Source organism: Piliocolobus tephrosceles, chromosome 11, assembly GCF_002776525.5.
Source record: "Piliocolobus tephrosceles isolate RC106 chromosome 11, ASM277652v3, whole genome shotgun sequence".
In the NCBI taxonomy this organism is placed as follows: domain Eukaryota; kingdom Metazoa; phylum Chordata; class Mammalia; order Primates; family Cercopithecidae; genus Piliocolobus; species Piliocolobus tephrosceles.
The window spans coordinates 55,456,389-55,474,834 of record NC_045444.1 but is presented as its reverse complement, the minus strand read 5'-3'; the positions used below and the strand labels follow the sequence as shown (position 1 = coordinate 55,474,834).

At 43.3% G+C, this 18,446-nt stretch overlaps 2 protein-coding genes across 10 annotated transcripts in view; one reads left to right on the top strand and one right to left on the bottom strand.

Annotated features, from left to right (window-relative positions):
• The window catches only part of PPIG (peptidylprolyl isomerase G), a 51,827-nt gene extending 49,161 nt beyond the window's left edge, over positions 1-2,666 (bottom strand). The window contains exon 1 of one of the 4 annotated variants that reach the window (XM_023189681.1): positions 2,516-2,666. The gene's annotated coding sequence lies outside the window, so the exon portion shown is untranslated. Of the gene's footprint in view, positions 1-2,106; positions 2,409-2,515 lie in introns of those variants that run through there. The other 3 variants (XM_023189680.1, XM_023189683.2, XM_023189682.2) reach the window with 3 other exon arrangements.
• Positions 2,667-8,715: 6,049 nt separating this feature from the next.
• The window catches only part of FASTKD1 (FAST kinase domains 1), a 69,516-nt gene continuing 59,785 nt past the window's right edge, over positions 8,716-18,446 (top strand). For 5 of the 6 annotated variants that reach the window (XM_023189685.1, XM_023189686.1, XM_023189689.1 and 2 more), the window contains exons 1-3: positions 8,716-8,967; positions 10,686-11,205; positions 14,823-14,891. In XM_023189685.1, coding sequence (XP_023045453.1) covers positions 10,871-11,205; positions 14,823-14,891 — 404 coding nt within the window. In that variant the 5' untranslated portion in view covers positions 8,716-8,967; positions 10,686-10,870. The remainder of the gene's footprint in view (positions 8,968-10,685; positions 11,206-14,822; positions 14,892-18,446) is intronic. The other variant, XM_023189687.1, reaches the window with a different exon arrangement.

Sequence of the window (18,446 nt, the reverse complement as noted above, 5' to 3'; positions counted from 1 at the left end):
AGGGCGCCTGTAGTCCCAGCTACTCGGGAGGCTGAGGCAGGAGAATGGCGTAAACCCGGGGGGTGGAGCTTGCAGTGAGCTGAGATCCGGCCACTGCACTCCAGCCTGGGCGACAGAGCGAGACTCCCGGGGGGTGGAGCTTGCAGTGAGCTGAGATCCGGCCACTGCACTCCAGCCTGGGCGACAGAGCGAGACTCCGTCTCAAAAAAAAAAAAAAAAACCTAGCCGGGCGAGGTGGCAGCTAGTCCCCAGCTACTCGGGAGGCTGAGGCAGAAGAATGGCGTAAACCCGGGAGGCGGAGCTTGCAGTGAGCTGAGATCCGGCCACTCACTCCAGCCCAGGCGACAGAGTGAGACTCCGTCTCAAAAAAAAAAAAAAAAAATACAGAAGCCACCAATACTGCAAGACCACAATAAGCATCACAGTACATCGACTACATGGTTAAAAATAAATGCAATGAACACTCTTCATTCATAAAGGAACCACTGAGTTAATGAAAGTCAATTTCACACACAATTTTAACGAAACTGAGTATTTAATTTTCAAGTCCATAGTTGCTGGAATGTGGAGATCAAAATGTCATTTGGCAGGTAAGTGAAGAAACTGAAGCTCAGAAAGATGATTGGGCCAGAAAGTCCGTATTTTTCTAACCTAGTAAGTTTACATACTTACACACTCCTGACAGCAGGGGAAGGCAACCCTGACAACTGCCAGGAGAGAAGACAAAAGCCTTAAGAAAGAAACGCAACAATTCAAATGTGCAGAATCCTACAAGACCCTATAGGATCTCGGAGCATCAATAATTCTGAATCATAAAGAAACAGTGAAACAATGCACAATGAACTCTTGTTTAAGACACAGAACCATGTAATTTGTTATAGAAATAATTCCGTCCCAATTGGGTAACGTAAAAAAAAAGGGAGTGCTAAAACGGGTAAATTTTCAGGATATATTAAAAACATGAGAGAAGCAGCCATTCTAAATGTATCTTTTCCGGATTTTATAGCTCGATTTCAAAATTTACAAAATGTTCACTCCTCCACCCGTCATTGTTACGAAGTAGCAATTATTGGTCATCCTGTTACCAAATGGGAACACACAAGACAAAAACATGTGTGTAACCGACACACACACACACACACTCTCTCTCTTTTTTCCTGGTTTTAGCTACTGAAAGTTAATATCAGGCCCCCCTAATTTCTGAAACATCTAATTGTTCTTTGGACAACTACGTTAGTACCAAACTACAAAAGCAAATACTTTTGTATTTGTGTTCACTACCGCAAAATTTTGGTTACACACAACAAGTGCTATCGTGGGAAGAAATTAAAATCAATGTACAAAATGGTGCTTTTATAGCATTTCCAAAACGACTGTGCATACTCCTTGCCAGCACATCTAGACTTTGCTCCTTAAGACTAAACATGAGCCGGCCGGGCGCGGTGGCTCACGCCTGTAATCCCAGTACTTTGGAAGTCCGAGGTGGGAGGATCACGAGGTCAGGAGATCGAGACCATCCTGGCTAACACGGTGAAAACCCGTCTCTACTAAAAACACAAAAAATTAGCCGGGCATGGTGGCACGTGCCTGTAGTCCCAGCTACTTGGGAGGCTGAGGCAGAAGAATCACTTGAACCCGGGAGGCGGAGGTTGCAGTGAGCCGAGATCGCTCCACTGCACTCCAGCCTAGGCGACAGAGCGAGACTCTCTATCTCCAAAAAAAAAAAAAGAAAGACTAAACAAGAGCCAAATTAGCATACTTCCTCTTCAGGCATACTGAGATCCGAAATCATCACCTTCCTCCTAAAGAGTAATTATCTCCTTCCAAAAGGCCTGAGCGGCTCACAGCTCCTCCCAAACAAGGGAGAACTTCGCGAGAGCTCAAGACCCTGGACTTGAGTTTTACAAAAATGCTTAACAAAGTGGCCTCTGCCACTTAACTGCACGACAGCCACTGTGCTGTAAGAGGAAAAGGTCGAAAGAGGAGGAAAGCTAGTCTTCAATTTTAATCCCCGTGATTCAAGGCTCTTCACCCGTCACTCTCCAACCCTAGCCTGACAGGACGTCAGGTTTTGTCTCCCCCTTCCCCACCAGTCCCGCCACCTACCCCGCAACAGTGCTCAGTCTTAGGATTTTGAAGCTTTAAAAATCAACCCGGCTCCCTAGAGTTCAGGCCGCAGTCGCTGCCGCCATGTTACAGCTTGTGCGGCAAAATGCGTCAGTGAGGGAGGTGTGCGCCTGAGTGGGGAGGGCGGGGGCTGGCAGAGAAAGGACCGTCCCCAGGCCCCAGGGCTCCACTGCAAGCCTTCTCCTACTGCAACAGCGGCAAAGGCACTGCTGCGGTCCTCAGGGACCTCCACTGGGCCCAAGCAGCCCCGATACCTCGAGGGAAAGACGGTTAACTCGGCCCGGTCAGCCGCACCGGCTCCGCCCCTCTTCCCAGGCCCTTCCCGCTTTCGTACCCAGGGACTGCTGAAATGACGCCACCAGAACAACATGAGCCTCACACCACTTACCTGCACCGGTAGAGTTTTCCTCTTCTCTGGGTACGGTCCTTTGAAGCGCTTCAAATCTACCGCCGCCAGAAAAGGCGCTAAACCCCGCTAACCGCCTCCCTCCCCCACAACTCAGTCCTGGCGTGGAGAGACAGCGTCGCACCGGAAGCGCGTCGGGAGTGGGTTGTCGGCGTCTGCCAGCGTTCACCTGCTTGCGTCACCACGCCCTCCTAGGACTTCTAGGATTTTGGTGCCTTTTAGATACCTAGTTGATAGGTAGCGTAATGCTTTGTGGATCCGTTGACTGGGAACGTTTGTAACCAATGCCATATCCTTCGTGAAATAAAGTGCCCCGTTTAATAAACATTTACTGATCTTACGCTAGGTTATCAGAAAGGAAGGCCTACCTTCATGGAGCTTCGGGTTAAGCTTCCCCTTAACGCTAGGATACAAGTTCTAAAAACGCAGTAATAAGCAAAGTGTTGTTTGAGGAAAGAGGAAGAAATTACAAAGAGCTTTGGTGTTCTATGTAGTTTTACAGATAAAGAAATTGAGGCTCAGGGAAGATAAATGCCTCCTCCTCAAACACTGTTCTTGAATACCAAAGCAAGTCTTTTCATGCCAAATCTAGTGCCTTCTAGAGAAAATATGGTATATATTATTTAATTATTTTAAGGGGCAAGGGTTACCGGATTATGTTAGAAATAAATAACCATTGCTGTTTGGGCGGGAGGGATTGGCAGCCATTCTGGTAGGGATGTGGGAAGTGTTTTAAAGGAACTAGCTAACTAGAGAACTTAAATTGTTCTGTCGTTTAAAGGCAACGTAAATGATGATCATTTAAATTTTTCACTTATTTGCATCAGGTAAATTAATTATCAACATCAGGCATGTGGTGCATCTAAGGGGCTTGACCACTTTTACACAGCAGTAAAACAGAGGACATTTCTGCCTCTCCACCCCCACCCCTTTTAAGTCATTGCCCTTTATTGCAGGAGAGCAGCAGCATATTCATCTTTAGACAGTTCAGAGATTAAACGGATTTACCCTTTGCTGGGGTTGGGAAGGAACAATTCTGCAATACCTTAAAAAAGGGGTCCCCAACCCCTGGGTCACAGACTAGCCCGGCTAATTTTTTGTATTTTTAGTAGAGACGGGATTTTTCCATGATGGTCAGGCTGGTCTCAAACTCCCGACCTCAGGTGATCCGCCCTCCTTGGCCTCCAAGGAGGAAAACGACTGAACATAATCAGTCTATTCCTTCTTGTTTGTGTTAGTTATTTTTTGCTGTGTGACAAAATCATCCCAAATCTTAGCCTACTTCATTGCAACCAGTCAATAAACCCAACTTTGTTTAACTATATGTGTTCCTGGTGTTTTTTGACTGGAAGGCAATGACTCGGCTCATGCTGTTTCATCTCTGTTTTTCTCACATTTGTTTGAAAACTCCTTCTATGCTGTGCATTCAGATTACCTTCATCTCAGATCTATTATCAGTTGATCTAGTTCCAAGCAACCCAAATCACTGCTGTACAAAATTATTGTCTGGGATTGGTGGTTGTCTAGAGTATTGGAGGACAGGAGGGGGTGAGGGAGACATGGGGAGTGACGGCTAATGGTTACAGGGTTTCTTTTTGGAGTTATGAAAATGTTCTAGGGGCCGGGCGCGGTGGCTCAAGCCTGTAATCCCAGCACTTTGGGAGGCCCAGACGGGCGGATCACGAGGTCAGGAGATTGAGACCATCCTGGCTAACACGGTGAAACCCCGTCTCTACTAAAAAATACAAAAAAAATGAGCCGGGCGAGGTGGCGGGCGCCTGTAGTCCCAGCTACTCGGGAGGCTGAGGCAGGAGAATGGTGTAAACCCGGGAGGCGGAGCTTGCAGTGAGCTGAGATCCGGCCACTGCACTCCAGCCTGGGCGACAGAGCGAGAAAAAAAAAGAGAAAATGTTCTAAATGTTAGCGATAGTTTCTCAGCTCTGTGAATATACTAAAAAGCCATTGAATTGTACACTTTAAATGGGTGAATTTTATGGGATGTAAATTAAATCTCAGTAACGCTGTTTAAAAAAAAAAAAAAAAAAAAGCGTGGGATGCCAGCTGTCAGAAAGTGAGCGTCCAGAAGCTAGACGTGTCTCAGCACCCAATTGCATTTGCTGCATTGGCATCATTTGCTACAGGCATGAGGTTCGGTACAGGCTCGGTGTGAGCTCTGAGGCATGGACCACTGGACATACTGACAGATGATGGTGGACTCCCACAGGCTCTGCCAATCATGGAGTCGCTGCCATGGAGCCCAACTCTGTCGGTGTTCTGGCCATGACTTTCAAGATTTTTTTCCTTTTTGCAGGGTTTATGGTTAATGTTCCTGTGGGGTTAAATTTTTCCTATAGATTACTTCTCCCAAGTCTGATGTTAATGTCCCCTGAAGACAGTACCTTTTAGTGACCATTATTGCAGTGGTCAGGCTTCACCTGGTGTTGGTAATTTATGTCTTCATAGTGTGGAAGGAGGGCTTGCCTCAGTGGTGGGAAAACAAAACTGAATAGAGCAGGTTTTCCTTTGGAGCAGCAAACGTGGGGGGTAGGCAAGTACCTAAAGGGTTTTTCTTTTTGTCTCTTGTTCACATTAAACGTGATTTACCTCCCACCCCGTGAAAGGTGGATGGGGAGGACAATTCAGTATTTACTGCAGCTAAGATTTTAGAAAAAATGAGGGTGGGGAGGGTGACATTTTTCAATTACCTGTTAAGTGCCAAGTGCTTTTTGTTAATGATATATTTTTGACTTATGATCATGTTTGACTGATGTAATTTTTATTTTTGAGACAGAGTCTCACTCTGCTGCCCAGGCTGGAGTGCAGTGGTGCGATCTTGGCTCACTGCAACCTCCACCTCCCGGGTTCAAGCGATTCTCCTGCCTCAGCCTCCTGAGTAGCTGGGACTACAGGTGCGTGCTACCATGCCCGGCTAATTTTTTTTTTTTTTTTTTTTTTTGTATTTTTTAGTAGAGACAGGGTTTTGTCATGTTGGCCAAGGTGGTCTACAACTCCCGACCTCAGGTGATCTGCCTGCCTTGTCCTCCGAAAGTGCTGGGATTACAGGCGTGAGCCACGGTTCCTGGCCTGGCTGATATAAATATTAATGCCAAAATTGGAAGCTAAGATGAAAGTGACACTAATTAGTAGGAATATAATTTATTTCATTTTAAAATGTATTGTGGTGTGATTTTGTTGTTGTTGTTGAGACAGAATCTTGCTCTGTTGCCCAGGCTGGAGTGCAGTGGTGCGATCTTGGCTCACTGCAACCTCTGCCTCCCGGGTTCAAGTGATTCTTCTGCCTCAACCTCCCAAGTAGCTGGGACTACAGGCATGCGCTGCCATGCCTGGATAATTTTTGTTTTGTTTTGTTTTTTTTTTTAGTAGAGATGGGGTTTCACCATATTGGCCAGGCTGGTCTCAAACTCCTGACCTCGTGATTCCCCCACCTTGGCCTCCCAAAGTACTGGGATTACAGGCGTGAGCCACCACACCCACCCTGTGTTGTAATTTTTACGGCTTGGCTAGAGCAACAGTTTTCAGGGTGCATCTCCTTGGTTTTACTCACAGAGATGTGATGTGCTGTTGCTGCTTTCTAACTCTGCCTACTTTGTGGTCTCTTTTTTTTTTTTTTTTTTTTTGAGGCGGAGTCTTGCTCTGTCGCCCGGACTGGAGTGCAGTGGCCGGATCTCAGCTCACCGCAAGCTCCGCCTCCCGGGTTTACGCCATTCTCCTGCCTCAGCCTCCCGAGTAGCTGAGACTACAGGCGCCCGCCACCTCGCCCAGCTAGTTTTTGTATTTTTAGTAGAGACGGGGTTTCACCGTTTAGCCAGGATGGTCTGGATCTCCTGACCTCGTGATCCGCCGTCTCGGCCTCCCAAAGTGCTGGGATTACAGGCTTGAGCCACCGCGCCCGGCCTACTTTGTGGTCTCTTAAGACGATGAAGTTGATAAAGCAAACCAATATCAGTGACTGAGTCTAGAAGACCTAGAAAACATAGTAATAGGTCCTGAACCTATTGCTCTTGCGATTGCACTACAGACATAAAGAAGCAAGTGGCTATTTCCACACACTGAGAGCTATAATTTGCAGTCCAGTAGATGATGAAAAAAATACCCCTTGGTGCATTGCAGAGATGCTACAAATCACCAAGCAAGCCGTGGGATTGGTTGTACCTGTAATTGAGAAAAAAAACTTGAAAGGAAGAGCAATAAAACTCACAAGGACATCATTGGTATCAGATCTCAAAACCATGGCTCTTTGGTTGAGGGAAACAATGTTTTAATGAGTAAATGTTCATCTCCAAACCAAAAAGTGAAGTGGACAATATTCCACCATGTAAATATTGGCAACCTATGAAAGCTAGGAAATTTTACAAGACTTCAAATGAAAGTTAACTTTTCTTTTTTTCTTTTTCTTTGTCTTTTTTATTTTTTATTTTTTTTTTAAGATGCAGCTATCAGAGACTATGTCTATGTCTTAGCAGGCTAGCCAGAAAGGAAGTCAAATGACCAATCAAGTTTTTAATGAAGAAATCCAATCAGGCCAGGTGCAGTGGCTCACGCTTGTCATCCCAGCAATTTGAGAGGCTAAGGCTGGGGGATCACCTGAGGTCAGGAGTTTGAGACCAGCCTGATCAACATGGTGAAACACCTTCCCTACTAAAAATACAAAAATTAGCTGGGCATGGTGGCACATGCCTGTAGTCCCAGCTACTTGGGAGGCTGAGGCAGAGGAATTGCTTGAACCCAGGAGGTGGAGGTTGCAGTGTGCCGAGATTGGGCCACTGTCCTCCAGCCTGGGTAACAGACCCGGACCCCATCTCAAAAAACAAACAAACAAACAAACAATTTTAATTTTGACGGCTTAACCATTCCCTATGTCTTCATGGTTAATTGAAGGTTACTGACAGTAGACAAAAAAATGTATTCTCATTTGACTCTAATTTTTCCCATATTCTACTTGAACAAATTTAAAATATTCTGCTGCCTCTACACACCGAAATCTAGGAGTATTAAGACTAGTCAGTCATAAAGTAAACCTGATACGTCAGATGAATGCCAGCACCTATTCAATTTCTTTTCACTCTGTTTTCAGAAATGTCAGAATAAATATGTATCGGTTACTGGAAATTCTAGAAGGAAGTCTTCAAGTTTTAAATTTTTTCCATGGGGGGCATGCCTCAACATCTTGCATAGACTGTCACAACTATTGAAAATTTAGGCTGGGCAAGGTGGCTCATGCCTGTAACCCAAAGCACTTTGGGAGGCTGAGGTGGGTGGATTGCTTGAGCCCAGGAGTTCGAGATCACCCTGGTTAACGTGGAGAAACCCTGTTGCTACGAAAACTACAAAAATTTAGCCAGGCATGGTGGTGCGCACCTGTAGTCTCAGCTACTTGTGAGGCTGAGGCAGGAGAATCGGTTATACCCAAGAGGCGGAGGTTGCAGTGAGCCGAGATCGCACTACTGCACTCCAACCTGGGAGACAGAGTGAGACCCTGTCTCAAAAAAGAAAAGAAAAGAAAATTGTGCTAAAACTGGTTTTATGACGATAACTGTGACCACATAAACCAAGAGCCTCCTCTGTAACCCACATAATAAGAACGTTTCACAGCATATTCCAACAAATATCAGTTTGGTGCCTTTAGAGTCTTACTCTGTTGTAGTGATTATCAGCTGAAAATTATGTCTGTTGTAACTTTGGTAAGCATTCCACTTTGGTTATTTATTAGTGGTATTTTTTTTTTAAGTGTCAAGTGTAAAATCTTGGGACGATTAAAATACCATGATAAGTAAAAAAAAAATATGTTCTGAGAACTGGTACCTATCCACGACATAAGTGCAGAAATTGAGAGTAAGAGTATGCATACTTTCAAAGCTACTCGACAGAGTTATGTCGTATACGCTAAAAAAAAATAAGAAAAATCTGTACGTGTCTCTTCCATGTTTACATTTTTAAATTTCATTTTCCTAAGTATATTTTTGTGTATATTATTAAAGTATTAGGCCTCCAAAGACTAGGAGAAAAACCTCAGATAGTAGAGAATAGCCTAACGACTTGTATCTTCAACAGCTTAAACCATCTGCGCTAGAGCCTCCCTCAATGAGGAACTACAATGCCCAGAATTCCCCCCAAAATTCGTGTGCGACGTCCATTTCACCCACCTCACCGCGACGCCCCCTGGGATATGTAGTGCTTGACTTCCGCAGTGCACGCTCCGCCAGCAGGACATTTTTTCCTGGTTTGGGGGCAAGGTCTCATGGGAAAGGTCATGTCTCTCGAGGAAAGGTTATAAACCCTTTGATATGAGGGTTGGGCGAGAAACCGACCCTGTCGCGTTCCGTGTTGGGACCAGGAATAACCCTGACTTCTGAGCCTGCATAACCCCAGGATACTCCAGAAAATTTGCGGCGCGCCGAGGGAAAACCTTGCTGGCAAGTCGGGACCGTGTCGCAGCGGCTGTTTTTCTTTTCCCACCCAGCACGTTTTCGGGCTGGCGACAGAGGGTTCGGTTTAGATACAGAGCCTCCCTTAGGGATATTGGGTTCTCTGAAGTGCGGATGGACTAGGGCAGGGCTGAGACCACATTCTTTCAGTCATTCAGCTCTCCTGTATGCCCGGCGCAGAGAATACCCCTTGTGGTCCCGAGGCCCCTCCTGTAGTTAAGTTCCTGCCTTAAAAGGTCATTCAGTTGGGGCGAAACTGGGGACTCGACACCTTTCTATGCTAACCTTTGAGCTGCCTCCACTTTGAGCGGCTCAGTGGATGGATATAGTATCTTGAGGAAAGCTTTGATTTGTGCATGGATTTCTTGTGCGGATGTGTGCAGGTCAGCTTAGGTCAGGATGCTGTACTGCTTGCCACAAAATAGCCTGTGCTGTCGCGTCGTTTTTTCTTGTGAACAGACTGTTTGGCATAGCCGTGGAGAGGAGTCTGAGACATGCTTTTAGTGATACAGTGTTGATTTGTTGGTGTAATGAGGCTGTTCAAGTGGAAAGAACTGGGTTGTAGTCCCTGCTTCACTAGTACTAGCACAATTTTTTAAACCTTTTTGAACCTGCTTTTCCTTATCTGTAAAATTGAAATAATATCGACCTGGAAGGTTAGCTGAGGGAATTTAATGAGATAATGTGTTTCAAACGTTCTTTGTAAATGGTAACATGTTGCAGAAGTATGAGATTATATGACTTTAGTCCCCGCTTTTCTAAGCATTACTTCTCAATTATAAATGTAAGCATTTATAGCATATTTTAAAAACGAATTATTCTTTTTCATAATTATCTTTAGTTCTTTTATTGTTTCAGCATGACTTGAAACATTACTTAATTTCTTAGTATTTCTTGATTAGTGCTTTAATTGTCTCGTTTATTGGTTAAAACCTATCCAAGGCCAGTAATGATTAACTTGTATGACTTATTTTATTTATTTATTTATTTTCTTCAGGAAGGAATTATTTGAGCTCTTTAAGGGCACACGAAAAAGGAGCAAGAAATTATCCTGAAAGCAAATAAACCAGAGACCATACTTCTTCTTTTTTTTTTTTTTTTTTTTTTTTTGAGACGGAGTGGAGTCTTGCTCTGTCGCCCAGCCTGGAGTGCAGCAGCCAGGGGTCCACTGCAAGCTCCGCCTCCCGAGTTCACGCCATTCTCCTGTTTCAGCCTCCTGAGTAGCTGGGGCTACAGGCGCTCGCCACCATGCCCGGCTACTTTTTCTGTATTTTTAGTAGAGACGGGGTTTCACCGTGTTAGCCAGGATGAACCAGAGACCATACTTCTGAAAAATGTAAAAAAAAAAAAAAAAAGTCTCTGAATTAATGCATACACTTTTAAGACACTTTAAAGGTGATTATTCATTTTAAACAATTTTCCTCTTTTTCGAAAAGACAGCTCTGAGTTTGTGAGCTTTTCTTTTTTTCCTTTTATGGTAAATTTGAAAACTATGTAAATGTCAGATTTAAAACACTTTTAAAATGGAGTGCAGAAAGAAGCCCTTTTTCTGGACATTTATTTTTGGATCAAATTCTGCTATCTGGTTTAGACTAAGAAAAAGTCTTTAGTTAATGCAGAAAAAATGTATTACTTTAATTTGAATTTTGAAATCATTTTGATGTTAATGATGTAAGCATAACCATGTTAAACCAATTCTTTTATAGAAGCTGTATATTGGAATGGGTTTACAGTCATCGTAATGGAAGCAAAATACATGAAGGAAAAACAGTTCTTTGTATCCCTGCTTATTGCACCTGACGACTAGTTGCAGATGGTTTTGTTTACCTAAGAAAACTTGTGATGTAAATGAAAAAAAACACCTGTTTTCCTAGACTCATTGGTTACAGATATGCTTCGTCTAAGAGCTATTTGTCCATTCTCCTGGAGAGTGTTTCAATTTCGACCCATCAGTTGTGAACCACTAATTATTCAGATGAATAAGTGTACAGATGAGGAGCAAATATTTGATTTTATTGAAAGAAACAAAGCCATACTTTCAGAAAAGCAAGTGGGATGTGCATTTGATATGCTTTGGAAGCTTCAAAAGCAGAAGACCAGCCTGTTAAAAAATGTTGAGTATGTCAGAGACCATCCTCAATTTCTTACTCTTCATAATTTAGCTACAAATAAATTCAAATTAATGAATGACGATACCCTGGTGAATGTGTTACACATCACACAGCGGTAAGTAATTTCCTTTTATATTTTATGGAAATGATTATTTAGTTTATATTTTAATTTTCTAAAAATCTCTTTATTTTTATTTTATTTTTTATTTTTATTTTTTTGAGGAGTCTGTGTCGCCCAGGCTGGAGTGCAGTGGCAAGATCTCAGCTCACTGCAAGCTCCACCTCCCAGGTTCACGTCATTCTCCTGCCTCAGCTTTCCGAGTCGCTGGGACTACAGGCGCCTGCCACCACACCCGGCTAATTTTTTGTATTTTTAGTAGAGATGGGGTTTCACCATGTGTTAGCCAGGATGGTCTCTATCTCCCGACCTCGCGATCCGCACGCCTCCCAACGTGCTGGGATTACAGGCGTGAGCCACCGCGCCCGGCCTAAAAATCTCTTTAAAATGAAAGATAATTTTCCCCCCAGTAGTTTTCCTGATAATCTAATTTGTTTTTTTGAGACAGGGTCTCTCTCTGTCGACAGACTGGAGTACAGTGGCGCTATCTTGGCTCACTGCAAGCTCCGCCTCCCAGGTTCAAGGGATTCTCCTTTAACAACTGTAATACTATTGTTAACTTTGGGCATTTGAAATTGGATTATTGTGGAATTTTGTAAAAATGTGGTTGGCTGCAGAAGAGAATATAGTAGGTAAGCAGTTGGATTTAAGATTAATGCCGGTTGGGTGTGATGGCTCACGCTTGTAATCCCAGCACTTTGGGAGGCTGAGGTGGGTGGATCACCTGAGGTTGGAGTTCAAGACCAGCCTGGCCAACATGGTGAAACCCCGTCTCTACTAAAAATATAAAAATTAGCCGGGCATGATGGCGGGCATCTGTTATCCCAGCTACTCGGGAGGCTGAGGCAAGGGAATCTCTTGAATCCAGGTGGTAGAGGTTGCAGTGAGCCGAGATCACCCTACTACACTCCAGTATGGGCAACAGATCAAGACTCTGTCTCCAAAATAATAATAATAATAATAATAATAATAATAATAATAATAATTAATGCCTAATAACAATCAGTAATTAGTAAATTGTGTCTGTGATAACTTGTTTGCCATCTGGTTCTTGTAATTAAATGGATGGCAGATATGTTTTCTAGGGAGTATTGTTACAATAGGTTGTTTCTCAATAATAGCTCTTTAAAAAAGGAAAAAAATTAAATGATTTTGTAGGCCGGGCGCCGTGGCTCAAGCCTGTAAGCCCAGCACTTTGAGAGGCCGAGACGGGGGGGATCACGAGATTAGGAGATCGAGACCATCCTGGCTACTACGGTGAAACCCCGTCTCTACTAAAAAATACAAAAAACTAGCTGGGCGAGGTGGCGGGCGCCTGTAGTCCCAGCTACTCGGGAGGCTGAGGCAGGAGAATGGCGTGAACCCGGGAGGCGGAGCTTGCAGTGAGCTGAGATCCGGCCACTGCACTCCAGCCTGGGCGACAGAGCGAGACTCCGTCTGAAAAAAAAAAGATTTTGTAGAGTCATTTATATTTGATAACAAAATTGTACAAATTATGTGGATGACTGATAGGTGTTACGTAAAAAGGGGCTTCCTTGGTGTCTAAGGAAAAACTCAAGAGATAAATGTTAAGAAATATTATATTCCAGCCGGGCGCGGTGGCTCAAGCCTGTAATCCCAGCTCTTTGGGAGGCCGAGATGGGCGGATCACGAGGTCAGGAGATCGAGACCATCCTGGCTAACACGGTGAAACCCCGTCTCTACTAAAAAATACAAAAAACTAGTCTGGCGAGGTGGCCGGCGCCTGTAGTCCCAGCTACTCGGGAGGCTGAGACAGGAGAATGGCGTAAACCCGGGAGGCGGAGCTTGCAGTGAGCTGAGATCCAGGCACTGCACTTCAGCCTGGGTGACAGAGTGAGACTCCGTCTCAAAAAAAAAAAAAAAAAAAAAAAAGAAATATTATATTCCAGTTTTGGAATTTGTGAAGAAAAAACAAATGAAGAGAGCAAAGAAAAAAGGAGAACATAAAATAAGAAATGTGTTCTTTGCAAGGAAATCCAGCCTTCAAAAGAACTGGGTTCCCTGAATGAAGGCTTCAGCAGTTGTACAAGGGGGAAAAACACAAAAAAGTTACACCTAATCTGTTTATTAGTCTCACTGGTGAAAAAGAGCAGTTTTCTCACGTGATGACCCAACCTTCAAGGGTTATTTAAATGGCTGTAAATATCAGCATTACGTAAGTTAGAGATGTGTAAGTTGGTTTTGTAAGAGAATTAGCATTTATAGGAAAGGGGCTTAAGGCTTATATTGGGGATTGATGTTAAACTAAAAAAGGATGATTCCATATTTTTTGGTGGTCTTTCTCAGGTTACAAAGTTGTTTTCTCTGAGGTACTTGAAGGGGATGCTTGAAGTTTTATGAATAAGGTGATTGGTGACTATTAGCTTTTTTTTTTTTTTTTTTTTTTGAGACGGAGTCTCGCTCAATTGCCCGGGCTGGAGTGCAATGGCCGGATCTCAGCTCACTGCAAGCTCCGCCTCCCGGGTTTATGCCATTCTCCTGCCTCAGCCTCCCGAGTAGCTGGGACTACAGGCGCCTGCCACCTCACCCAGCTAGTTTTTTGTATTTTTTAGTAGAGACGGGGTTTCACCATGTTAGCCAGGATGGTCTCGATCTCCTGACCTCCTGATCCGCCCGTCTCGGCCTCCCAAAGTGCTGGGATTACAGGCTTGAGCCACCGCGCCCGGCCGGCTTTTTTTTTTTTTTAAACATTTTATTTTTTTTTGAGACGGAGTCTCGCTCTGTCGCCCAGGCTGGAGTGCAGTGGCCGGATCTCAGCTCACTACAAGCTCCGCCTCCCGGGTTTACCCCATTCTCGTGCCTCAGCCTCCGGAGTAGCTGGGACTACAAGTGCCCACCACTGTGCCTGGCTAATTTTTTGTATTTTTTAGTAGAGACTGGGTTTCACCATGTTAGCCAGGATGGTCTCGATCTCCTGACCTCGTGATCCGCCCGTCTTGGCCTCCCACAAACATTTTCTTATAAAAATATTTTATTTATTTATGTATGAGATGGAGTCTCACTCTGTCACCGAGACTGGAGTGCAGTGGTGTAGTCTCAGCTCACTGCAACCTCTACCTCCGGGGTTCAAGCAATTCTCTTGCCTTAGCCTCCTGAGTAGCTGGGATTCCAGGCACATGTCACCACGCCCAGCTAATTTTTGTATTTTTAGTAGAGATGGGGTTTCACCATGTTGCCCAGGCTGGTCTCGAACTCCTGACCTTAAGTGATCCACCTGCCTCGGCCTCCTAAAGTGCTGGGATTACAGGTGTGAATCAACATGCCTGGCCAAAAATATTTAAATCGGAACAAAGACATATTATATGTACTTTTACCGTAAACATATTGTTGAACATTATCATTGGTCAGTGGCATGGGTATTGAAATGAGCAGATAAAAGAGTGAGAAGGCATGGGATAAAGTATAGATGTTTATTAGGCTGTAGCAAAAAATCAGAATACTGAAATAAGAGTGGACCAGAAATAAGGACTGCCTATATAAAAGGAAAATAACTTGAGTTTCACTTTTGCATTATAATTCTTACTGCATATGTTTTTAATGATTTTAAAATGATTATATATGGAGGATTCTTTCTTTCTTTCTTTTTTATTAAGGTTTGCTGGTGAGTCCCACGACCCACTAGTTGAAGCACTAGTTACAGAAGCATGGAGAAGGTTAGAAAGGCAAGTACCCTGGGTTCATCTTGAGGGTCAGGGTTATCCTTTTAATGGTTAACAGAGTGAAATCTTGAAGGAAAAGAGCAGGGAGCTGATGCCTGTCAAACTTCATTGAAAAAAATGTGTTTAAATTCAGTTTCATTTTAAAGTTTTTGATTGTGTATTTTTTTGGGGGGGGGGTGGTGCAGGGGGGAACAGAGTCTCACTCTATCGCCCAGGCTGGAGTGCCGTGGCGTGGTCTCGGCTCACTGCAACCTCTGCCTCCTGGGTTCAAGCAATTCTCTGCCTCAGCCTCCTGAGTAGCTGGGATTATAGGCACCCACCAGCACGCCGGGCTAGTTTTTTGTATTTTTAGTAGAGATGGGGTTTCACCATCTTGGCCAGGCTGATCTTGAACTCCTGACCTTGTGATCCATCTGCCTCAGCCTCCCAAAGTGCTGGGATTACAGGCGTGAACCACCGCTCCTGGCCATGTCTTTTCTTTTTTCTTTCTTTTTTTTTCCTCTCTTTTTCTGTCTCTCTCCTTTTTTTTTTTTTACGAGACAGGGTCTTGACATGTTGCCCAGGCTGGTCTTGAACTCTTCGGCTCAAGCAATCCTTCCTTCTTGGCCTCACAAAGTGCTGGGGTTGTGTGCATGAGCCACCATGCCTGGCTGTGTATTCTTTAAGAGAGAAAAGAAAGTATTTCATATTTTCCCTCTTTAAGAGTGGGGAATTGTATACTTTTCCACGCATGTAATTAGTTGAAATATAAATAAGATAGAGTCACAGCTATTCATGAACTAGCCTTTTTGAATCTTCTTTTCTAAAAGAATACTTCGGAAAGGAAAGATTCTTGATTAATTGGCTATCAATAAAAACCTAGAAGTGCAGGAGCCAGGAAAGGAGAAAAAAGGATACCCTAGTTTAGTAGAGAGGAAGGCCATTTAACACTGTTGAGGAGCATCTGTCGCTGCTTGCCTGTTGCTCCATTTTTATGGAGAGGCAATGATCAGAGCTTATAGGTGACTTAGAAGCTTTTTAAAGAAAGTGAGTTTCAGGTCCACTGCTGTGGACAGTAGTAATTCAGATATATTTCCTATACTATACACAGCTCTATTATTAGCATGTTGCCATACTTGATAATCCTTTAGAAAAATGGGAAATCTTGTGAGTATAGAGAAATTTATTCTCTAATTATATATCAGAAGTTCTTTATAAAAGGGCTGAGATAATAGCAGACTCATTTTGGGAAATCTTCATCTATTTCTGAAAACTTTGAATTTTTTAATCTCGGAATTCCGGATGATTGTAGTCTATTGTTACTGGAATAAGGCACATGTTAGGGAGGAAAGAAAAAAATCAGGGTGAGGAAGAGATAGGAAGATATTAAAAACTACAGAGCAACTGTCCCTCTAAATCAAATAGAAACCAGACAGGAAAGACCTGACTAAGATGAAGTAGAAACAACAGGCTATTTGTAGATAGAGAAGAGTGACCATTCTGGTTTTTAAAATATTTTTAACATATTGCCTCTTAAAGTTTAAACTATAATAAATACTTATAGACATATACTGGTAAACTCTGTAGGCCTTTATTACGTGGGCTGGATTAAATTAAGGGACAGAGCTGTTCTCTAGATTTAGAAATTCTGTATTAATCTACTAAGTTGTGATTTTAACTTAATAGTATTAGCTAACCCCATCTGTCTTTTATACTCTCTACCTATAACTATATTGAGGGGAAGCAGAGTAATCTTATTCCTTTTGCTAACAGTATGAATTATCTATCTATTGGATCTTTGGGGTTAAATTTGGTCATTGTTGACAACAGGTCACAACGTTTTATTTCTCTTCAAAGCAACAATATATTATATGTATTATGCAGCTTGAACAAATCACTTGTAAAATAGGTGGTCTTTTGTGTTTTACAATTAGTGTATTAATTAAATTACATGTATGATTGTATTTTATAGTGAATCAAGCATTTCTTTCTTTTTTTTTTTTTTTTTTTTTGAGACGGAGTCTCGCTCTGCAGCCCAGGCTGGAGTGCAGTGGCCGGATCTCAGCTCACTGCAAGCTCCGCCTCCCGGATTTAGGCCATTCTCCTGCCTCAGCCTCCTGAGTACCTGGGACTACAGGCGCCCGCCACCTCGCCCAGCTAGTTTTTTGTATTTTTTTTAGTAGAGACGGCGTTCACCGTGTTAGCCAGGATGGTCTTGATCTCCTGACCTCGTGATCCACACACCTCAGCCTCCCAAAGTGCTGGGATTACGGGCTTGAGCCACCGCGCCCGGCCAAGCATTTCTTTTAAATTTTTCTTTATTTCAAAATAACTCAGAAGTACAATGATCTTGCTAAAATATCTATGAACTTATGTTTTATAAATATAATTTTTTTTTTTTTTGAGACAGAGCCTTGCTCTGTCGCCCAAGCTAGAGTGCAGTGCCATGATCTTGGCTCACTGCAAGCTCTGCCTCCTGGGTTCAAACGATTCTCCTGCCTCAGCCTCCTGAGTAGCTGGGACTACAGGCGCCTGCCACCACACCCAGCTAATTTTTGTATTTTTAGTAGAGACGGGGTTTCACCATGCTGGTCAGGCTGGTCTCGAACCCCTGATCTCGTGATCCATCCATCTTGGCCTCTCAAAGTGATGGGATTACAGTCGTGAGCCACTGTGCCCAGCCCCTTAATTGTACATTTTAAAGTAGTTTAGAATGTAATTGGATTGTTTGTAACTCAAAGGATAAATGCCTGAGGGAAAGGATACTCCATTCTTCATGATGTGTTTATTTTGTATTGCATGCTTGTATCAAAATATCTCATGTACCCCATAAATATTATATACCTACTATGTACCCACAAAAAAAATTTTTTTTTAAATTTTAATAAAAATGCTGAGGTTGGAGGATCACTTGAGTCTAGATGTTCAAGTCCAGCCTGGGCAACACAGTGAGACACTGTGTCTTAAAAACATAATAAAATTGATAAATTTAAATTTTCAGTATTACCTAGTACCTTGTCTTAAAGGGATGGCCTATCCCTCCACACCTGTGGGCATTTCTTGTTAGGTGGAATGAGAGACTTGAGAAAAGAAATGAGACACAGAGACAAAGTACAGAGAAAGAAAAAGTGGGCCCAGGGGACCGGCGCTCAGCATACAGAGGACCCACGCTGGCACCGGTCTCTGAGTTCCCTTAGTATTTATTGATAATTATCTTTACTATCTTAAAGATAAGGGAGTGGCAGGACAATAGGATCATTGTAGGGAGAAAATTAGCAGGAAGACATATGGATAAAGATCTCTGTGACATGAATAAGTTCAAAGGAAAATGCTGTGCCTTGATATGTGCATATGCAAACATCTCCATAAACCTTTTAGCAGCATTGTTCCAGCAAGTCCTACCTTTTGCCCTAAGGTGGTTTTCTCCTATCTCAGTAAACAAAGCATACAATCGGGTTTTACACCGAGATGTTCCATTGCCCAGGGACGAGCAGGAGACAGATACTTTTCTTTATCTTAACTGCCAACATCCGCCAAAAGGCCTTCTTTCCTCTTGTACTAGTCTTCCTCAGCACAGAC